Source organism: Cupressus sempervirens, chromosome 4 (genome assembly GCF_028749045.1).
Source record: "Cupressus sempervirens isolate cs-2001-9-10 chromosome 4, ASM2874904v1, whole genome shotgun sequence".
Classification (NCBI taxonomy): Eukaryota; Viridiplantae; Streptophyta; class Pinopsida; order Cupressales; family Cupressaceae; genus Cupressus; species Cupressus sempervirens.
This window is the reverse complement of record NC_143121.1, coordinates 791,571,257-791,588,011: the sequence shown is the minus strand read 5'-3', so window position 1 is coordinate 791,588,011 and position 16,755 is coordinate 791,571,257. Positions and strand designations below refer to the sequence as shown.

The 16,755-nt window shown below is 34.2% G+C and overlaps 1 protein-coding gene across 2 annotated transcripts in view; it reads left to right on the top strand.

Moving 5' to 3' along the window:
• Positions 1 to 2,900: 2,900 nt before the first annotated feature.
• LOC149563778 (FMN binding protein) overlaps positions 2,901 to 16,755 on the top strand; it is a 112,142-nt gene continuing 98,287 nt past the window's right edge. For both annotated transcript variants that reach the window (XM_089826905.1, XM_089826906.1), the window contains exon 1: positions 2,901 to 3,355. In XM_089826905.1, the coding sequence (XP_089683031.1) occupies positions 3,113 to 3,355 (243 nt within the window). In that variant the 5' untranslated portion in view covers positions 2,901 to 3,112. The remainder of the gene's footprint in view (positions 3,356 to 16,755) is intronic.

The following is a 16,755-nucleotide window of genomic DNA, read 5'->3' as shown; positions in this document are numbered from 1 at the left end:
TTAAACTCAATTTAGGGGGCATACTGGCAGGAAAGAACTCGGTGAAGAAAACCTCCTCTCATAGCCCTTGATATAAAACTTAAGATGTAAGAAACAATTACAATAACATGACAAATAACTAACAATTAATGTTAACTCGCAAGTGTGATCAATTTTGGGTGTCCACACATATTTGTTGATTACTACAAAACAATTTTGTATTCCTTTAACCCACCAAAAATATCTTTTTTGACCATTCTAAACCATTGAAATATTATCTTGAGGAGAAAGTGAGCCTTTATGGCACATTTAGCAACAAGGGGCATGAGAACTATAAGGAAAATGGATGAGTGACATTCCCATTCCTTTGATTTATCATCAATTTTTGGTGAGGAAGAATCTTAATTAGGGGAGGATATCTAGTAGTGGCTATGGCTAACTTCGTGCACTTAATTGAGGTACCAAACTATGTCAAACTTTCTTGATTTTTTATTGTTGTTCTTGTATGTGACATAATTGCTTAAAGCTAAGGTTTCAACTTCTTGCCAATAATGATGCACTCTACATGAGACATTATGCGCGAAAGAGTCAAAGAGTGGTCCAAAAAAAGTGTTCACCAATACTTGACCCCAAGTGCACCAATAATTATTATTTAATTACCAATAGTGGTTCAAAAAATGTCCAATAGTGCCTCACAAACATCTACTAGTGGTTCTCAAATTTCCAATAGTAGTTTATAAATCACCACTAGAGGTGCACAAATGAACCAATCACAATTCAAAAATAAAATAAATAAGAAAACCATATATTCAATGATTAAAACCGACACTATTAAACTTGATTCACTAATAGATATATTTCCCTAAACTCTTTATAATAATTAAGGAAAAAAATCTCTTAAAAATATTTATAATAGCTAAACATTGTAATTATTTTTAAAAAAGATTACATGTTGCTAATTTTGATTTTTTTATCCCCTTATAACAAGAAATTACTTATTAAAAATAAAATAAAATACTTCTTCCAAATAAACCAACATCCCAAATTGATCAAATCCCACAATGCCAATAAGAGACACAATGCGTCATAGTTCCTGCCTAATGTATTATGGTTGTAGAGGTGTAGATGAGTGACAATAAGGTTAAATAGTTCTAAATTAGCATTGCGAATGCATTAATTTTTTCCTAGAAATGCACTTGTGATCTGATAGGATGGCTCATATTTTGTTGTTAAGCTCCCATCTTATATTATTATATCTTTGGGCATTTAAGCTCAAGAATAAGAGGCCAAAGTCCCTAATATGGCACTAAGTACTTAATATCATACTACGATTAATACATATTCTTTAGACAAATTTGCACCTATCATTAGCACTGGACAAAAACTAGGATATAGATATCGATAGAGATAAATAGTTGTATGGAGCAATAACAACATAAACATGTATGGAGAGGAAAAAATGATAGATAATATAGATGAGGAAGAAGAAGAGAGATAAAATAGTAAGATAGAGTGATACCAACATAAGTTGTGTGTGTGTGTGAGAGAGAGAGAATTAAATACAATTATTTTTCTTAATAAAACAAATAGTCAAAATAAAATCATGGTTATAATAAAACATCAAAATATATTATATTTTAATTAATGAAACTAAGAATTTAATTTTTATATGAAAACTCACATTTGAGAAAAAATGAAATGTATTGAAATATAAAAAGATTTTATAAGTAAAATTAATAATTGTTTAATTTTACACAATTAAAAAAGGTTTACTATTTAATGTTTTGTATTTCCAATTTTTCCATAAAATAAAGTAATTTTTAATTATGAAATAATATCTATATAATTTAATATGTACATTTGTAAATAATAATATGTACATTTGTAAATAATAAATAGACTTAATACATATAAATTCGATACTAATGAATAAATATGATGTAATAAATAAGAAATAGAATATAACTATTTAATTTTAATACATAGTTTATAAAAACTTAATAATAATTTATATATCTTTTAGAATTGAATTATTTCTTTTTTGTGGAATATATCTCTTAAAATTGAATTATTTCTTTTTGGTGGTTATTTCCTTTAGTATATTTTTTTGATATAAAATATAATTATTAATTTAATATTAAAATATATATTTAAGGTTTAAATATATTTAAACTATATATAAATTGTTTAAATAAAAAATAATAATAACAATAATAAAAAATGATATAATTTTTAAATTGCAAAACTTATCCATTATACATATTACAAACACTATTATAAAATATAATTTAAAAATAATATTGTTTGTTTAATTTATTTTTATAAAAAAAAAATAATAGTAATAATTTAACTACTTTTATTAAAAAATCAAATTTTAAAAAAATTAGAAATTCAAATACAAATATATAATATAATGTTTAATTCTATATTTGATTAAAATATGCATATTTGAACTTGGGAAGAAAAATAGATAGTAATAATTTATTTTTGATTGGACATTCATTTGTGAAGTGGAGGATAAAAATGATAGTTTTTTAAAAAGTTAATCCACTTGTTACAAATGTGGAAAAGATAAAACTATAATTAATGCATTGATTGATTCTTATAAATCAATGTATTTGCAAAGTGTTTGAAAAATCTATATGTAATGAAAATTAATTTTACTCTTTACTATTTTTACTCCCAACCAATGACAATAAAGATAATTAATTTTTTACATATTTTAAAATCATAGATAAATGTATGAACTGTAGTAAATACATGTCAACTGGCAAAATTCTTTCTTTCATGTGATCGGTTGTTTATAAAGTTTTAATTGCACCCAACAGATGCAATAGTATCCTGCTGTAGGCAGGAACTAAAAATTCAATTCAACTTACTTTGTTCCTCTATAAGTAGTAATTAATAAAACACATCACCTTGCTTACAAATAAGAACCGAGAACACTCGCACAAAAATCCATCTTAAATTTTGGCCTCGTGTTTTTGGCGACAAAGCTGTCTTATTTTCATAGTGGTTATAGCTCCTTGCTGTCCTTAAAAAACTAGTTGTTTTTCACTGTTCCTAATTCTAGGTGGCTATTTTATTCCATAATTCTCATAACTGCCCCCTAAGGTGGGAAATACCCAAAACAATGGCTTCCAGCATGAATTGGACTAGATGTACCACCACCTACTCCCATATTTTCTTAATAACTCCTCTCATTTCCAAGAAACAATCTGTTAATTTTTTAACCCGATTCAATACAAAAGCAAATCCATTCAATGCACGATCGTCAATTAGGCTAACTAATCCCGCATCTACAGGAAGTTTCCACCATCAAATTGTCGAATCAAATCACTGGCGTACGATGGCCTCTGTTTCGGAAGCATCACAGGTTGGCATTTAATAGTCGATTAGAAATTGTATGCGCATCTATATCTATATTTTCTTGGTTTTTTATGAAATCATACTGCCATCTCTGCTAAGGAATTTGGAGCTCTTAATTCATTAGGTTCTTTTACTCGACAACTTTCTTCCTCTACTGTTTCAACACAGTTTACCGTACCCAGACGATAAAACAGTAGTTGTTTTCCTTTCTTAAAACAGCTATTTAAACATGACAAGTCAGGACTTCTCAGGTTGTATGGATTATAATTAAGGTTACCCGGAGTCTCTGTGACGGGGATAAGGGTATGTGTTTCTGCGTCCCTGATTTTTCAAGCCAATTTTGGGGACAGCTAGGGACAGCAAAGATGAGGGCTAGATAAAGAATATATATGTGCGTGTGTTTTGTATTTATATGAAACATGGATGATGCATGCATATTTACATATGGAACTTTTAACACTTGACATTTGTGTTCAACTGAACTATCAATTCAAATTTTCAAACAACTGAATTATCAATTCAAATTTTCCAAAATTAATACATAATTTGAAGTGCTCTCAGAATTTATTGTCAATATGCATTTACTATTAAAAAATAACATACAATTCGTGGAGAACTGGGACTGCCCCTTCATCCACCCACGCCTCAAAGTCCTATGGAATCTCCTCCCCCCACATTTTGCTGGGGTATTTGGAAGGAGAGAAACAACAGGGTTTTCGAGGAGGAGGAAAGGGGTGAGGAAGTGGTGCGAGAGATTTTGAGTAGGTTCATCACGGAGAATGTTATGGTGGCAAAATTTAAAGTGCCATCGGAACCCTCGAGTAGGAAGCAGGTGGATATTGCTGGGAAGTGGAATATTCTCCCCAACTTCCAGAATTTTGACAATTCAAAATTGGTTGCTAGAAAAAGTACTCGTTGGTTTCCCCCCAGTTGGTCCATGGTCAAACTAAATTTTGGTGATGCTGCGCGGGGAGGGCAAGTGGTAGCTGGAGGCATACTGAGGAATGAAAAGGGTGATGTGCTGGTTGCCTATTCGAGACATTTGGGTCAAGGAACCAATAATGTGGCGGAGGCTACTGCCTTACTTTGGGGGCTAATATTTGCTGTGGAATTAAAGGTGAAAAGACTAACTATAAAGGGGGACTCAACTCATCATTGACTCTGTTCAAGGGGGTACTCAGCATGGGTGGGCCCTGCATCACATATTGGGCGACATATGGCAGTACCTCACAACCCTGGATCACTATGACTTACAACACACCTACAGGGAAGACAATGCGGTGGCAGATGCCTTGGTTGGTTTGGGGTTTGATTTGGAGAGCATAAAAAGCTGGAAGAGGGCTGAATCGTTGCCTAACTCTATAAATTCCCTAATTAATAGGGAAAAGACTCCTCTAAAGCAGGTTAGATGACCTTCCAATTTTGGAGAAGGGGCCAATTTGGCGGAATTGCTATCATTATGATACTTAAGATCATCTTGAGTTTGACAAGACGTTTCACAAGGTTTAATTATGTGGATTAATTCATGAATGGGCACAGAGAAGGGGATGCAATTAATAATACCGGCTTCAATTTTTGCACCATCATTTTTCGGCATTATGGCAGGATTACGGAAAGAAATCACATTATGACTAAGGCTAGATTTCTAAGCTATTATGTGTGGATTTCTTACACTCCCTATAATGATACTTTAAACTGGTTGGTGCATTTTGGAATTCGCAGTCTCGTGAAGCATAAGATAGAGTTTTTTTACCACTAGTTACTGCATTTCTAGCCTCGCCTTTGCGATTTTCTAGGTGCAAATGAGAATTACTGAGATTGAGGAAGGAGATATTGCTGAGGAAGTTGTTCACATGGGTGGGGACCTAAACAGGTTGGAGCCCACTAAAATGGAGGACTTCTCCAAAAGATAGAACACTTGGATTCTGTTGAAGGAGGGAGGGTTCGTACCCTACATGCAGGCTATGGCAGGGTACAATGAGAATTGTTCGCAACAATTTGTTGCTACCTAGAAGGATAGGCGTGTGACCATTAATGGCATTACGTTTCAGGTGAATGAGGAGGCTATTGCCATGGCGACGGGACTAGACATTACTGGGAGGAAATGGCAAAAGGTTACGAAGGTGGTGGATGAGGAAAGTATGACTAGTTTCTGTAGAGGCAATGAGGCCCCAAACCGTTACCGCAATGGTTTTAGGAGGGATAAACTGTCGGAACCTTGGGACGATGTTTGTTTGATGATCATGAATTACCTGACGCTAGAAGGAAGGCATGGTGTGTATTACTTTTATCACTTCCCACTTCTTAATCATTTTTGTAACATGGAGCTTGTTTGCATTCCTTTCTTTTTAATGCACGCACTTGAAGAGATTGTGATGGATGTTAGAGAAAAAAGGAAGGTGCCAACTTCACTATCCTTCACCAAGGGCTCATGTTTCGCCTTTTCCAATTTTTCTTTGCCCTTTGCCCATCTTGTGTGATTGCTTTTGACAATGTCCTCCCCTCTGGGGCTCCCCTACGCTTGGAATTTACGAGTGGCAGTTATGCCCCCACCCCTCAGCCTTCCCCTAGCTAAACCCCTGTTAAGGGTAGGAAGAACAAGATGGCCCTGGAACAGACTACTAATAAGAGAATTAAAATGGAAAAGAGGGTGGAGGTGGAAATTGGGGATTCGGATGAGGAAGTTGGTGGGGATAGAAGAAGGTCGAGAAGAATTGCTAAGACTCGTGGAAGATTTAAGCAACTGGCTTGTCGCTCTCAGGAGGATGAAGAGGATGACACTAACTTTGAGGAGAGTGAAAAGAACTCAGGGGACGGCTAGGAGAAGGGGAAAGATGAAACAAAGAAAGAGGTGGAGCAATGGGATGATACCTTGGATGGTACATGGGATTTTGAGGCGGACAATCCCATCAAGGACCCCTCCCTTGACCCCACCCATGTCTTTGCCACCATCAACCAGCCTCCAACTGACAACCAGGAGAACTCCAAAACCATGATTGGCTTTCCTGACACCATATCCTCCCCAATCAAAAAAGATGGTCTGGTTAACCTAAAAGCCCCCACTGACAATTTTGTGGTGCAAGATAACAACAAAACTCTGGTGAATAGCAAGGTCTTAAAGGTGGGAACGAAGGAGAAAGGGGAGGTTACCTGGAAGGATCTCTAGGAGCTCAAAGATAGGTGCAATGTTGTGGAGGAGGGCTTCTCCCTGTTCTCAAAGTTCACCCTTAAGATGACTTGTGTGGGTGCTACTACTCTGCAGCTGTTGGCTGATGCGTTGAAGGAGGATAGCTTGGGGAAGGAGGACTCGAAGCTTCTCTATGGCTTCCTTGTTGAAGACTGGGCCAAGGTGCTCTTGACTGGAAAAGGAAAGAAAAAAGATGCCACTTAGTGACCTTTTGTTTTCTACTGTGTTTGGTACTTTGTTGGTTTTCACTTTTTATTCTTTGCTGATGGTTTTGTTTTTTTGGTTAAACTTTGTTTTGGGCTATAGGTGGTATGGTGCGATGACCACCTATATGCTTTTTGTTAAACTGTTAAACTCTGCTGATCCTAAGGGTTGGATCCCTAGTACTTTTAATTACCATTATTTTGCTACTTTTGTTTTTGATGTAAATTATTAAGGGTGCTGTGTGTGGTTGTCTGCTGGTTGTTGGTTGGCTTTTTGCTGGTTGTGCCACCACTGTTGTAATGGGCCAGCCCCCTAGTTTTAGCTGCTTTATAATAAAAAACATACAAGTTATAAACTTATAACAAACTACTTAAAGGGCACGCTTTGACATATAGTTTCACTTATAACTATGATATGCAAATCAAAATACAAAAAAAAAATGAAGTACACTATGGCCTCAAATTTTCATCTCTAAGTACCACATCAAAAATAGAGTCTTTTTAATCACTACCACCGCAAATGTCCACTTTATTCAATAGAATCCCATCGAATTCTTTTGGCTTCTCCTCCGCATCAACCTGGCCATGTCTTTGGGATCAATAATCCACTATAAAACTGAAGTCAAATATTCTATTGTTTGATGGTGTGAAGTCAAAGAGCACCATGGACATCCACTAGCTTCTTTGCTTGTCTAGAGGTTAAGTCTATTCCTCTTGATGGAGTGGACAAAGCAATATGTGGACCGATCTCTCTTTGCAATAGAGGAATTAATAACCTATACAAGGAAGCAAGTGAATAATCTTCAATTGTAGTGTATCTCTCTTGTGCTATGTCCACCATCCAATAGGTTTAGTTTGAGCTAATATAGTTCCGTCGAACTTTGTTTATGGTTTACTTGATATTGTATCATAAAGATTTGCAAAGTCAAGGAACTTTTTGCAATGTATTGAGGCCTCTTCTTTTGTATATGTTCTATCAATGACCCATGTTAGCCTATTTAAAACCTCTTGGTTGTCACATGTAGGCACCCTTTCCATCCCTTGGTGCATACCATTTGGGATTTAAAGGTTGTGACATGAAGTGAGGTGCTCATTGTGCTCAACCTCTGCATCACAATGGGCATAATATTTTGCTTATATGATCCCAAAATAGGATCCTTATTCAAACTTGTTTTCTTTATTTTTCCAAGCATACTGTCAAATGTCTCATATATCTCTTCGATACTAGGAGAGTCCGTATCAGCACAGGTAATGACATTTACAATAGGTGAGATGAAAAAGATATATGTAAAATGCAAACAAAAAGTTCAAAGAATTAGTTGACATTTTACAAAGTTTGCAAGTTGGAACATTGGACAATAAAATTAATATATTAAAATCAGAAATTTAATATGAAAGTCAGCAATGTTAAGTTTTTTTGAACTAGAATATGAGAATGCAACAATCAGAAATAAAATAACAGATGACACAATTATTATCTTGGGAAAATCCTCATTCTCAAAGGAAAAACCCAGCCACACCCAAAAAATAGTTCCTTTATTACATTCTTAACATGATTACAATATTCTCACACTTATGATTGATAACTCTTAATAGACAATCAATAAGCCTTTTTTACCTTACTCACAAATCGATCACTTTGGCTATATAATCAGAATAATCAGAAGTCAAGAATATCTCACAGGTACTACTAATACAGAAAATGACATACAGATATTGATCATACGCAATAAAGTATGAAAAGACTCCAAATATCTGATACATACAACACTAAAGATCTTCACTTATTACAAAATATACGAGTTCTCCAAATACATAGAAACTTCCTACCGCAACTAAAGTCTAAGAACGAGCCAACACCATGGTCTCTATGGTAGACTCATACTATTAGCATGAATGCTGATGATACTACTTTGGGGGAGTATCTTAAGCATTGGAGAGTATTGACATGTTGTATTCATAACTGTGTTTGTCATTGATGTCAACATAGTATGGTTTCTGTAATGACTGGCTGAGTAGTAGACATAAATTTTAGTCGTACGGACAATGGTTTGATTGTTTGGTGATGCGCGGTTATGGACATGTTCGGCACAGTGTCTTGATGATGTGGTTCAGTGCGCAGAGTCTAAGTTGAAGACGTACGAAAGTTGTACCTAATTTACAGAGAGCAGTTTAGAGACAGAGTATTGGGAAAGCAGTTCTTGATGTTTGTTCGCTCTCTTACATCTGAGATGCAATAAGAAGATGCGTGGTTAGGCAGTGATAGAGGACAGTCTATTGGTGACGTCAGCAAGTGCACAAGCCCTAGTATCACACGTGTGAAGTTTTGTATAGACTGTGAGCCGACAATGCTATTGTAATTGTAATTAATTAATTATCTTGTTATAATTAATTGGGAAAGTCTCAAGGCCGATTGAAGGAATTTTTTTGAAGATATGGTATAAAGGAAAGATGTTTTCCTTGTTTGTAAAATAGTAATAGAAAGTGCAAAGTACGAAAAGGAGTAGAGTGTTTGGTAAATGCATATAAGCGATCCAAGGGATTATTGGATGCAAGTTTTGTGATTTGGTTACAAGATTTGAAGGAGTAGAAGTCTGATTGATAGGACAAAAGAAGAGGAAGGAAGTACATTTCAATTCTATTATTCTGCAAGGAATAATACAAAGATCATTTGGACAGTGGGTTCATTGGTCTTGCCCTTGAAGCTATTTGGACAGTGGGTCCAGCTATCTTCCACAACTCCTAACAGAGTTGGAATCTCCTAACAGGGATTCAAAGTCTCCTAATAGGGACTCATATGTACTAAATGTATTCATAAACTCCTGATAGGGTCCATCCGCTAACAAGGGACATTTATCTTAGAACATCATCTTGTGGGTACTGTCATCACCAGGGTTTTCCCTTAGAGCAATGGTTTCCCTAGTTAACATATCTGGTGTTGTTGTGTATGAGTATCTTGTTGTGGTTTTTGATTATATTGCTCATATGGTTAAAGTTTAATAAGGTTGATAATTGTGATATTAGTTGGATAACTAATTCACCCCCCTCTCTCAGTTATATTGGTGGACTATATATTCTAACAATTGGTATCAGAGCGTCAGGTTCTTGAAGGATAAGCTTAACAACTTTGGGAGATCGATGACAAACCTTTTCAGAAAGGATAGTCCTAGATTTGATGGGGCCAACTATGACAGTTGGAAGGAAAAGACGAAGACTCATCTATTGTGCATGGGTTTGGGTTATTGGATCTTGATAAAGAGTGAGAAGGCAATTGTGGAAGAAGAACAACTTGAACAATGCACTAAAGCAGAGAGAGATTTGGTCACGTGTAACATGAGAGCTAGAGAAGCTCTACTATCAGCTCTTCCAAAGAATGAATACAGTCAGGTAAAGTCTCTTCAAAGATCTCATGAAATTTGGAAAGCATTAGAATCTACTTTTGAAGGTGATACACATGCTAAAAGAATAAGATTGCAGAATTGGATATGTGCATTTCAAGATGCTAAGATGATGGAAGATGAATCTGTAAGAAGCTATATTGGTAGAATATCAGAAATTGTTGCAAGAATTCGGTCTCTTGGTGGAACCAAGGAAGAAGATGATGTAGTATGGAAGATCTTGAAAATTTTGATGCCACCATTCAAGCAAGCAGCTTAGATGATTCAACTATTAATGCCCTGCACTAAGGATTTCACAAAGGAAACATTGCTTAGAAGATTAAAATCTGTAGAAGTAGATTTGAGACAGTCTAGAGATCTAGCTAGAGTCGAAACAACTTTTAGTGCCCTGAACATTCGACCTAATTTGACAAGGAGTGCAAGCACACGTAGAGATTTTGCTGGTAGCAGCAGGTCTGAGGAAGACAAGAAGATTGAGGAAGGTATAGCCCTTCTTGTGAGAAGAGAAAAAGATGGTAAGAAGATCTTTAAATGACTTGTGATGAATTTAGTCATTAAGCATCTAAATGTCCTAAAAGAGAGAAAAAGTATAAGGGAAAGTTTAAGCCTAGAAGAGATAGAAATTGTTTGTATGCAAATGAAGATGAAGAATCAGATGAGAAAGGTCAAAGTGAAAGTGATGATGAATTGAGATTTGTGGCTATCAAAGAAGATGATCTTGATAGAGAAATTAGAGAAGAAAGAGCTCTAGTTTCCCAAGTGGAAAAGAAATTTGATTGGATAATTGACAGTGGTTGTTCACATCACATGACTGGTGATATGAATAAGTTTGTCAAGTTCAGGAATCATGATGGAGGTATTGTTAGAGTTGGTAACAATGCAGCCTGCCATATAATAGGAATTGGATCCATTACTCTTGATGGTAAAACTAACACTGACGATGTTTATTTTTTTGATGGATTGAAGCACAATTTGTTGAGTGTTGGACAGTTGGTGGATAAGGGTTATCAATTACAATTTACTGAGAAGACCTGCATTATCAAAGACAAAAATGGTAAGCTGATTGGAACAGGCACAAGATCCAGAGGTAATGTATTTCAGTTGAATCCTACTTAAATGACATGTTTAGTAGCTAAAGTGGACAACAGTTGGTTGTGGCACAGAAGATTTTGTCACATAAACTTTGATAATATTGTACAGGTTAGTAGTACATTTGTAGTTAGAGACTTGCCTAAGATTACAAAGCCTACTAATGTTATTTGCAAATAATGTATTTTGGCTAAACAAAATCATTTCCTAGCAAGAAGTTCACTACCATAGAGAAGCTGGAGATCGTTCACATAGATTTAAGTGGCCTTTCAAGAACAAGAGGATTCTATGGTGAAAGGTACTTTAAGATTTTCGTTGATGATTTTACTAGAATGATGTGGGTAGCATTTCTTAAAGAGAAATCTAAAGCTTTTGAGAAGTTTAAGATATTTAAGAATAGAGTTGAGAATGAATATGGTGTTAAGATAAAGTGTTTGAAATCAGATAGAGGAGGAGAGTTCACTTCTAGAGAGTTTAACATGTTTTGTGAAGAGAATGGAATTAAAAGGCAATTATCCTCATCTAGAACACTTGAGCAAAATGAGATTGCCGAAAGAAGAAATAAATCAGTAGCAGAGGCAGCAAGAGCGATGTTGTTTGAGAATGATGTTTCTAAGACATTTTGGAGAGAAGCAGTCAATATAGCAGTATACACTTTGAACAGAGTACAAATCAGAAAAGGTATGAACAAGACACCTTATAAACTATGGTTTGGTCATTCACCATCAGTTAAGTATTTCAGAATATTTGGAAGCAAATGTTACATTAAGAAAGATGATGACATTGGTAAGTTTGATTCAAGAAGTGATGAAGGTATGTTTCTTGGCTATTTATTGAAAAGCAAGGCATACAAATATTTTAACTATAGAACCAAGACAATAGTTGAATGCGCAAATGTAAAGATTGATAAAAAGTTTGGAACTAAGGAAAAGATGGTAGATTATAGTTCAGATGAAGAAGAAGATAATTATGGAATTGTTAGACAAAATACAAAAGTTTTTTTTCAGACTAACAATAATTTGCAGAATGATGTGTTAATTGTTGAGCAAAGAGGAGAGAAGAGATCTGAACCTAGAGATGAGATAAGAGTTGAGATGTCAACTCCTACCCCTAACAAGAATCTGACAAAGAATCACCCTCCTAAGCACATAATTGGAAGCAAAGACAAAGGTGTGATTGTAACGCCCCGCCAAGGGACCCAAAAGAATTAACCTAAAGTTTCACTAAGTTTGCTAAACATTTTTTTTTTTTTTTTAAAAGTAAGAATGTATAACATACACATCAAACACATAGTAGCGGAAGCAATAACATGTAATCATCAATAACCATACTTTGCAAGTTACATTTCTTAAGGATCCCAAGACGTTGCGTCACGTTTAAATTTAACTAATTCTAAGTCTAACAACTATCACATACATATGAAAGAATAATCAGAAAGTCCCATGTCCATAATATACATTTGATCCGAATGCCTCTTGGCAAATCAATTCGGAATGCTCAATCATCCACTGTACAAGTCACAGGGTATGAAAGGCTTAAAAGAATATACATATGTAAAGATAAAGATACGACATCCTCAAATTCATGATACAAAGTACCATAAAAATATATGAAACTATTCACCATACATGATACATCCATACATCCATAATGATAAAACATCTATCATAAAATCTAACCATCCATCATAATAATCCAAGAACATAGTGAAGGTAAATGCCAATCACGAAAACTCCAGCCACGGTGACCACGGAACGGATCTCAATGGTAAGAGTAAAAGCACTACCACCCGACCGCGTGGAACCTAAATGGTCCACTCCCACCGCGCTGAGGAGATAGTCTCAAGTCCCAAATAGGATAACAAAACCTATAATCATAAATACTCTCTAAGTCCAGGAAATCCTATAAGTATGCTAACTCAAGGGTTCCTAAAAAGATCGACATCTAAATCCCAGAGGTACCACAAGACACGTAGGAAACCTAATATGCAAGCGGGAAAGTGTCATCGCAAAAGTCGTGTATAAGTTACCCGAGCAATCCCTTAGGAATCCCGGGTCCCTACTGATCCCTGCGGCCATTAGTATCCTCTCGTACCGACGAGGCATACTATGGAATGCAAGGTCGTAACCAAGCGTTCTCTCTACCCCATCTTAGTCTGTACTAGCACTCAAGGCATGGGAGAGAACATACCATTATCTTATTAGGTTCATTTTCCCTTATTTAGTGTAAATGTTTTCACTTATTAAAACAACTTACAATGGGTTACTCCAGGCAGCCTCTTAGGGCCGCGATCCCCATTGCAAGCCACTTCCCAACACTACACATAGATAACCTACCCTAGGCTCCTGAAATCATAAATCAAAGAATCATAATAAAACCACCTCAGTTCTATACAAGCAACTGAAAAGACATCATAAAAGATAAGCCACAAAACTACATCAGTTCTTCATGAGCAACAGATAAGCACCAAATAATAATCATATGACCACGACAGTTCTCTATCAGCCACTGAAGGCATCAATGATAAATCACAAAATCCAATGGTTCTCCAATGAGCAACCAGAAAGTATCCCAATAGTAAATTACAATACTGATCGAAGACTCCAAAATGGTCAAGTCAAAACATGACATCATCAAGAACATAACAAACACTTCAGTCCTCTCAAGCGACCGAAAAGCAATCCAAGTATAACTGATCGAGACTCAAAAATGGTTATCAAATATAACTGATCGAGACTCGAAAATGGTTAAGTTAGGTATCTCAAATACATACACCTTAGCTTCACACAAGGAAACTGGAAAGCAATAACAAACAGTAAATACATCCATCATAGAGCATACTATCACATTACCTTGGTTGGTTTGAAAAGATCGAGAACAAATCATCATAACATCACATTCACAACCCCGAGCCTCTGGGGACAACCTAAACTGGTCAACGCTAAACCAACCCCATAACACTCAAAGCACAAAGAAAACATCAAAGTCTCAGAGATTGGATTTGAAAGTATATTATTGAGCTAAGGTAAGGTTTATGTTTCAGTTTAATGTCGAATTTCAAGTAACTAAGTTTTCATAACTACCCCTTACGATTAACCCATTTCTATAATAACTTCCATTAAATCAATAATCCAAATCTATAATTTAGTCAAATAATATTCATTATTAATTAACTTAATTAAACTGATTTTAATTAAATTAATCAATGATTGCTTGTTCTACTTACTTATTTTAATCTATTTATTAATTGTTAATTTATTAAAATTTAACCAAAATTATTAATAAATTTATATTAACAAACTATGTTAAATGTATTAATATTTAATTATTAAATATTAATAAAGATAAAAATATTTAATAAGTAAATATCTATTAATTAATATATATATAAATTTTATTAATTAAAAATTTTAAAATAATAATAAAATTTTGTTTGTTTTTTTTTATTTTTATTATTATTTTTTTAATAAATAATAAAAATTATAATAAAACAAAAATCGAATTAATTAACACCCTTCCATATACGTTTAAAGCCCGTCGGCTCTGCCGCAAGCCTGCGGCGGTAGGTACGTTGTACCTGCCGTCGCAGTACCTACGACACAGGTACTGTCGACCGTCGGCAGTGGGGGTGGGTACGGGTGATTCACTCCCCCCCACTTAAAACAATAATTATATATATATATATATATATTTTTTTTTTTAATGTATATTTCTTTTTAAAAAAACAGCGATTTGTTTTTAAATCGTTTTCTAAAAAAAAAAATTTTTTTAAATGAAATTTAATTTCGTTTTAAATATATATATATATATACTAACTCAATTCCTCTTTAATATATTAATATAAATATATTAAAGAATTGCCTCTTTTTTTTTTTATATTGGTATAGAAATATAATCAACCATACGAACTTTTAATCTAGAATTTCGGTATTAGATTCAACCCTTTCCCATTTAAATCTCATGTATACAGAAGTTTATTGACAAGCATCTGATAAATTCCAATATCGTAATGTTTAAACATTTATCATAGAGAATTCAGATTTACAAACCCTAGACACGAAGAAGACAGGAAAGGATAATTGCATAGTAAATCGATAATAAAAAACACAAGACCCTACTTGATCCTGATGCTATTATGCAATCTCCAGGAACTGTAAAAGAATTCGCTCCTCTCAGTAACCTTCTTCTGGAAAACTTTTTTGGTATCAGCCTTCTGAAATTTGCTTCCAAAAGTAGTCTCCCAAAAATTCCCGTCCAAAAACGTGTCCCAATTCGTGTCCCCCAAGAATGAACCCCCAATGTTGTGATAAGCAAATTTTCTCCTCAAACTGGGGCACTTAATTGTGCGTTCACCCGAGAAGACTCTTTGCACAACTGAGTTAACTCCAAAATAACCTTTATTATCTTTTATTTTATTTTGCATTCAACTTTCATGCACATTAAGTTGAATTATTAAATAACTTTATTTAATATACCACTTGACTTCTATTTTAAATTAATTTATTACTTTAATCTCATGTGCACTTTATGAAATTAAAATAACGTTATTAATTTCTATTATTTAATCTTTTAATTTCTTACTCAAATTTAAACTCATGCTTAGATCATGCGATCTAGAATTCTTAATAATTTAATATCTTTCAACTTTTAAATTTATTTTAGAACTTAATTGATAACATATTTAATTAATTTAAATAATAATAATATTTAGCATTTATTTAAAAATGAACTCCAAATATATTATTATTAAATTAAATAAATATTATACTGTTTTAAATTTATCTTTGAACTTTAATCTCCAAATTTAATTCTTTTATTTAATTAATTTCTCAATTAATTAAATATTAAAGATATCATAATAATTCTCCATTAAATTAAATCTTTAATTAATCTTTTTAATTAGACCTTAATTAATAGAAAACACATCAAGGACTCATATAACAACATACGAAAACCCAACATAGAAAAACACATACCAAATCAAACAAAAGGGTTATAATCACGAAATTACATCTTTTGATGCATTCGGAGGGTACTTAACTCAGATACTTGTCCTAATTATCAATTAGGACAATTGGCTAAAGGGTTTAGGATTTGGACTTAAGAGTTTATCTCCCCTCTCTTACCATTGAGACAATGCGATAGGGTACGCTCATCCTGGCAATTCAGGGAAGTCGATACCCGGTACCTGCAACCTGCATAAAATCCACGCATGTACAAACACAATATTCTAAGCTAAACAGACAATGGCAAGAAGTGGTGCATCGTGTAGATCCCGACTAGCAGGTGACTACGACTCCCTTCCTTAACCACATCAGAAACACCATATAAATAAAAACAAACACGCACACCATACACATGCAGTATGGGGTAAGTATCCATAAGAAAGCACGTGTGATAATAAACCATCTAACTAATCATCATCGATAACTGAAAACATTGAATAATCATCATACATGCATGAAATATAGAGTACCAAGTAATCTCATCATATAATAAACTGAGTGTAAAACAACATCTGATAATCTCT